This window comes from Chiloscyllium plagiosum, chromosome 1 (assembly GCF_004010195.1).
Source record: "Chiloscyllium plagiosum isolate BGI_BamShark_2017 chromosome 1, ASM401019v2, whole genome shotgun sequence".
Classification (NCBI taxonomy): Eukaryota; Metazoa; Chordata; class Chondrichthyes; order Orectolobiformes; family Hemiscylliidae; genus Chiloscyllium; species Chiloscyllium plagiosum.
In genome coordinates, this window is record NC_057710.1 from 28,287,570 (window position 1) to 28,294,905 (window position 7,336).

Here is a 7,336-nt window from a genome sequence, read left to right on the forward strand (position 1 = left end):
CACCAGAATGAATAACATCTGAAGGTTTTCAGTGGTACAACATTAACTCTTCGTGGCATCATAACAAATGGTGTTTGAATTCATGTTTTGGAATGTGAAAATTGGCATTGGTTAGTCCGTGGTAAATTGAATAAGAAATACATCAACAGACTTAAAAATCACAACACCAGGTTATAGTCCAACAGGTTTAATTGGAAGCACTAGCTTTCGGAGCGCCACTCCTTTATCAGGTGATTGTGGAGGACACAATTGTAAGACACAGAATTTATAGCAAAAGCTTACAGTGTGATGTAACTGAAATTATACATTGAAAAATACCTTGATTGTTTGTTAAGTCTCTCAGCAGTTAGGTATCAAGGTCTTTTTCAATGTATAATTTCAGTTACATGACACTGTAAATTTTTGCTATAAATTCTGTGTCTTACAATTGTGTCCTCCACAACCACCTGATGAAGGAGCAGCGCTCTGAAAGCTAGTGCTTCCAATTAAACCTGTTGGACTATAACCTGGTGTTGTGCGATTTTTAAACTTTGTACACCCCAGTCCAACACCGGCATCTCCAAATCAACGCACTCAGATACTTATGCAGGTACTTCAGAAACCTGCTACCTCATGCCACCTAGTGGTAGATCCACAGCCATATCATATTGTGAGCACTGAAACCTCTTACTACCAACAGCCAGCAGGAATCATTTTGGGGTACAGGCAGTATATACGGCATGAACATCCAGGACAGAATATTTTATTATGTATCTTTGTCCATATACCAAAACAGAAAAATATACCTTATAGCTTCAAAAATACAATTTCATCTTAAAATCAGGTCATTCAAAGTTAAGAACCATTTCAACTTTCTTCAAAATATTTTTTATCTTCTGCAACATGATGCTGTTCCAAAGATACCTACAGTCAACTGTAAATTTCTCAGTTTGAAATATATGTGGAACTATAGAATGGTTAAGGGAGAATGGAAAGGGAGCATGCCAATTAGTGTGGACTTATGCAGGGATCATTTCATCGTGTCAATCCTTTCTATCGCTCCTGTAATTGCAAGAGCCCTGGGATAATTTTAACACTGCCACACAGGGTAAAGTAACCTAGTTTAAATTAGTAATGAAGAGTAAGCTCCTGGAAAAATTGCAAAAGGATCTCTAACTTTCCAAATTAGGTGTGGTTGTCTTTTAAAATTTTGCTTAAAGCACGGCCAAATGGAATTGGCGTAATGGACTTTACAGCAGAGTATTTCAGAGCTTCAACAGGAAGAGCCCATTTGGACAATGAAGCTTATCCTACCATTCAAGAAGACCATGACTGAGCTGTGAAATAACTCCAGATACTTAACTTTGCCACTTAATAATTTTGGCTAAAAAAAACAAGTTTAGGTTTAACATTAACAGTTAACCTACAAATTGCTATTTGCTGAAAGAGTTCAAAACTTCCATCTTTAATGTGTAGAAGCATTTGTCAATTTCAAACCTGAAAGGTATGGCTAACTCTTAGACTGCCTTTAGTCCTAGACTCCTGGCCGAGCAAATCAGGGCAATGTAACATTTCTCTTCAACATTATTTCAGAAGAATTTGCACTGAATCTCTTCCAGATTGTTTGACATTTAAGTTTGACATTATGTATAACCTTCATTGTTAAAGTCAAATTGAACAAATAACTCCCATTGCATTTCTGAACAGTTGTGGAAGATAAGACTGCTACAGTTCAAGGCAAAGGCTGTCATCATCACCTTTACAGCGAGAAACCCTGCACTGGCAGCATCATTTGCACCAGTATTTTAAAAAATGCAACTGAAGAACCAGAATTGGCAAAATTCTGAATGAATTACAGGCAATCTTTAAAACCAGCGTCCATATGGAGTACAAAATGGGAAAATAAACAATGGAAAAATCAGCCAGCTGCAGTAAAAGGTTTATAAAGGAGATGTGCAATTAACATTGTGAAATAGAAGGGATTCATTGAGTTCGAAAATACTCAGATTTTGTATCTTGCAAGGATGACACAATGTTATCCAAAACTATAATACTGTATATGCAGTGATTGTATAGGAAAGATTTGAAGTTGGAAATAAAATATTGAGAATCCATAATATAAACGAAAAGAGTTGAGAAATATAAAAAAGAAAGCCTTGAAATTTAAGTGTTTCAAACCATTCAGTTAATGAATTTGAGTCAACTCATGACAATCCAGAAATACAGTCATTGTAGTGTTATGAAGATTTAAGTTTCAAGCAACTCTGAATTGATGTTCCTGTTGCAAAAGTCATCAGTTCTTGAAAAAGCAATCCCGAGTTGACAGGTTTCATTTTGAATAGACACAGGGGAATAAGAAAAGGGGAAAATAATTTCTCTCACTGGAAGTACTCATCACTGAATGATGTATGGTTTTAAAGTAAAATGAACACTTCAAGGGCAATTGTTGTGGCCTGAAGACATTTAGTTTAGCTTCCATAACAAAAAAAAGTTGAGGGCTACAGCTTGGAAGAGGCCAGAAATGAAATCTTGACATGAGACAGACAACTGGGATATTAGATGAAGAATAATTTCCATTTTCATTTCATTCACGTTAGCATACAATAGAGATGTCAAGAATGCAAAACTTTGACCGACAGGTAGGGCAGGGCACCCGATTGGATAGCCATGTTTCTGGATGTTGCTGATCTTGGCGGCTGGCAAACCATTTTCCCATACACGTTAGACACCACATGGGACGACAATAACACTGCTGACACTCGCCCTCATTTGGCTCTTGGCAGTCTTTAATGAGTTTAATGTTAGCAGCTGTCTGCATGCAGCCAATGCACGGCTCCAGTTCCTGTTTGAAAGCAACATTTTACAATTAGAAAACGTCAATCTCAATAGCACAGGAGTGAAGGATTTAATGGAACTGTGCAGTTTTAAAGTTTCAATTGTATACAAAAAAAATCCCTACTTTTCTCTTCATTAGAAGTGTGATTTTGGTAAGCATCTACTTGGGTCAATCATTCCCATCACCTCAATTTATATCCTACCCTCGGGCTAATAAAAAAAAGACGTAAAAGAAAAGACTTTCATGATCTCTGGAGTCTCAAAGAGCTTCATAACCATTGAATAAATGCTTTGATGTGCAGTCACTGTTGTAATTAATATGAGAGAAATATTTCAGTCAATTTGTTTATAACAAAGCTTCAGAAACAGCGAGTTATTAGATAAACTGCTATCACGTGTTCTCAAAGACAAGTATTAAGCTAGCACCAGGTAGAATTCTACTCTATACCAAATAGTTACATGAGTTTTTTTTCTTTTATATTCACCTGAGAAGCTTAACATCTCATCTGAAAAATAGATGGTAGTTTCAACAATTGCTCCTTAAGATTCAGGTTTCTTTTCCTACTGCTCTATGGTTTGTTTCTTTAAGGTGTACAATCCATTTAAATGCAGATTTTGGAAGTCAGAAACAAAGTCAAAAATTGCAGGGAAAACTCAACAGGTCTGGCAGCATATGTGGCAGCAACAGGTCTGGCAGTAATGTTTCAATATCAGTGACCCTTCTTCAAAACTGACTGTAATTGGGAAAAGATTGGTATTTATGTAGAAGATGGGGTGGGGGGAGGTGTAAACGATATATGGAGATGCAGTCAGAGAGAAAAGCAGGTAGGCAGACAAAGCAATGTGTAAAGGTCAGCCTGGGAGAATGGGAACCTTTTGAGAAATCTTGTAGCCTCACATGTGATACATTTGTGACATGAGATGCAGGAAAGTGCTTGGCCACCAGTGAGGAGGTGGGGCATTTGTTCTGAACAATTGGTATCATCTGTTCTTTATGTCAATGGATCGGTATTAATAAGATGATAACATTTGTTCACTTGTGGAATGTGTGGCAGTACTTCCTTCTCATGCCAGGGGGCTGGAAGATTGCGTATATTTCACAATTAGATGTCTGATAGCTAAATTTCTGTTTATATTGAAGACTCTTAACAAAACTCATACTCAATAGGAAAAGAATTTGTAATTTAATAACCTGAGTGGAATATGCACATAATAGAACAATCCTGATATATTTTCATGTATACCACACTGAGCAGATTTGAATTTATGAAGCTCAGCTCCCTCATCTTGACTGTTCTGGAATGTGAATGTCTCATTATCCTTACAGGCTGGGAAAACAGGAAGGTGGAACCTGGCATAGTAAGGAAGTTGCAAGATGTTCATGTGTGAGTGAGAGAGAGAGAGAGAAAACATTCTTCTGTAATTCACTGACTGAAGGATTCAAGTGACACAGAGACAGACAGGACAGAAGCTGGTAGAAAGATTAACTCTTTGTGGTCTGATTTGAGTGAACACTGGCTTGTCATGGATTGAACGTTCCCTGGAGCTCGCGATCCCGGAATGTTATGAACTTAATTTGCAATCTGGGAATCTCAGATGATTTTAAAAGAAAAAGCCATTGGTAGGACAATGATCCTAGGCATGTTAGCTGAGCGAGACTCCGTCATGACCTTTCCACATAGTATAGACTAGTCCGTCGTTTTGGATGGTAAAAACAAGGACTGCAGATGCTGGAAACGAGAGTATAGATCAGAGTGGTGCTGGAAAAGTACCAAAGGTCAGGCAGCATCCGAGGAGCAGGAAAATCGACGTTTTGGATAAAATGTTCCGAAGCGGAAGATGAGGCGTTCTTCCTCCAGGCGTCGGGTGGTGAAGGAGCGGTGGTGAAGGAAACCCAGGACCTCCATGTCCTCGGCAGAGTGGGAGGGGGAGTTGAAATGCAGGGCCACAGGGCGGTGGGGTTGATTGGTGCGGGTGTCCCAGAGATGTTCCCTAAAGCGCTCTGCTAGGAGGCGCCCAGTCTCCCCAATGTAGAGGAGACCACATTGGGAGCAACGGATACAATAAATGATATTGGTGGATGTGCAGGTAAAACTTTGATGGATGTGGAAGGCTCCTTTGGGGCCTTGGATAGAGGTGAGGGAGGAGGTGTGGGAGCAGGTTTTGCAATTCCTGCGATGGCAGGGAAAGGTGCCAGGATGGGAGGGTGGATTGTAGGGGGGCATGGACCTGACCAGGTAGTCACGGAGGGAACAGTCTTTGCGGAAAGGGGAATGGAGTGGGGAGGGAAATATATCCCTGGTGGTGGGGTCTGTTTGGAGGTGGTGGAAATGTCAGCGGATGATTTGGTTTATGCGAAGGTTGGTAGGGTGGAAGGTGAGCACCAGGGGCGTTCTGTCCTTGTTACGGTTGGAGGGGCAGAACGTGGACGAGATGCGTTGAAGGGCATCTTTAACCACGTGGGAAGGGAAATTGCAGTCTCTAAAGAAGGAGGCCATCTGGTGTGTTCTGTGGTGGAACTGGTCCTCCTGGGGGCAGATACGGCGGAGGCGGAGGAATTGGGAATACGAGATGGCATTTTTGCAAGATGTAGGGTGGGAAGAGGTGTAATCCAGGTAGCTGTGGGAGTCGGTAGGTTTGTAAAAAATGTCAGTATTAAGTCGGTCGTCATTAATGGAGATGGAGAGGTCCAGAAAGGGGAGGGAGGTAACAGAGATGGTCCAGGTAAATTTAAGGTCAGGGTGGAATGTGTTGGTGAAGTTGATGAATTGCTCAACCTCCTCGTGGGAGCACGAGATGGAGCCAATGCAGTCATCAATGTAGTGGAGGAAGAGGTGGGGAATGATGCCGGTGGAGCTACGGAAGATGGACTGTTCTACGTAGCCAACAAAGAGACAGGCATAGCTGGGGCCCATACGGGAGCCCATGGCTACCCCTTTGGTCTGGAGGAAGTGGGAGAAGGAGAAATTGTTAAGGGTGAGGACCAGTTCAGCCAAACGAATGAGAGAGTTGGTGGAAGGGTACTGTTGGGGACGTTGGGAGAGGAAGAAATGGAGGGCTTGGAGGCCCTGGTCATGGTGGATGGAGGTGTAGAGGGTTTGGATATGCATGGTGAAGATGAAGCGTTGGGAGCCGGGGAAACAGAAATCTTGGAGGAGGTGGAGGATGTGGGTTATTAGAGTGGTGCTAGAAAAGCACAGCAGGTCAGGTAGCATCCGAGGAGCAGGAAAATCGATGGGCATATGGCGTTTTTGTAATTTTAATACCAAATTCTGTATAAAGACAACCTGTTTGCAGCAATAGGGAGGGTTAGCCTGAGACCTCTCTTCAGGGTAAGAGCTAGATATCTATGTTATAGTGTAACATTGATGCCATTGGTAAATAAATGTAATAATTTCGACTAAACCGTCTGTAAGAGTTTTATATTCCAGACTACCACAGAGTACAATCTCCAGGACGAACCAAGACAGGCTTACAGGTTCGAGTCCATTAGGGATTCCCTGAGCTGTCTCGAATAGGGACTTGAACACTTTGGTGGCTGACAACGGGTTGATTTTGGTTGCAGCCGACATGATGACAAGGGGTTGGGATAAGGACATGGGAAAAGATGTATTAAGCCCAAAAATTGTTGAACTTGGTAATGAGCCCTGAAGAATACGAGGTTCCCAAGTGGAAAATGAGGCGCTGTTCTTCTAGCTTGCAATGAGCTTCGTTGGAGCATTCTGATTTGGCCAGGGAATACAATGATGTGTTGAAGCTGGCAACCAGAAGCTCAGGCTCATTAATTAGATTACCTTGTGGTCTAAACTTTGCCATGCTAAAACTATTTATTGGGGAGAAAGTGAGGACTGCAGATGCTGGAGATCAGAGCTGAAAATGTGTTGCTGGAAAAGCGCAGCAGGTCAGGCAGCATCCAGGGAACAGGAGAATCGACGTTTCGGGCGTAAGCCCTTCTTCAGGAATCCTGAAGAAGGGCTTATGCCCGAATCGTCGATTCTCCTGTTCCCTGGATGGGCTGCCTGACCTGCTGCGCTTTTCCAGCAACACATTTTCAGCTCTAAAACTATTTATTGTTAACAAATTGTTAAATAGTGTCATACAGCATGGAAACAGACGTTTGGTCCAACCAGTCTACTACAACCATGTTTGCAAACTAAACTAGTCCAATCTGCCTGCGCTTGGCCTGTGTCCCTCCAAACCTTTCCTATTCATGCACTTATCCAAATGTCTTTTAAATTTTGGAACTGTCCTTGCATCCACCATTTCCTTTGGCAGTTCATTCCACACATGATAGAACATAGAAGAATACAGCGCAGTACAGGCCCTTCGGCCCTCGATGTTGCGCCGATCCAAGCCCACCTAACCTACACTAGCCCACTATCCTCCATATGCCTATCCAATGCCCGCTTAAATGCCCATAATGAGGGAGAGTCCACCACTGCTACTGGCAGGGCATTCCATGAACTCACGACTCACTGAGTAAAGAACCTACCCCTAACATCTCTCCTATACCTACCCCCCC

General features: G+C 42.1%; 1 protein-coding gene across 2 annotated transcripts in view; it reads right to left on the reverse strand.

Moving 5' to 3' along the window:
* Positions 1 to 499: 499 nt before the first annotated feature.
* tmem129 (transmembrane protein 129, E3 ubiquitin protein ligase) overlaps positions 500 to 7,336 on the reverse strand; it is a 20,516-nt gene continuing 13,679 nt past the window's right edge. For both annotated transcript variants that reach the window (XM_043710228.1, XM_043710148.1), the window contains exon 4: positions 500 to 2,821. In XM_043710228.1, the coding sequence (XP_043566163.1) occupies positions 2,573 to 2,821 (249 nt within the window). In that variant the 3' untranslated portion in view covers positions 500 to 2,572. The remainder of the gene's footprint in view (positions 2,822 to 7,336) is intronic.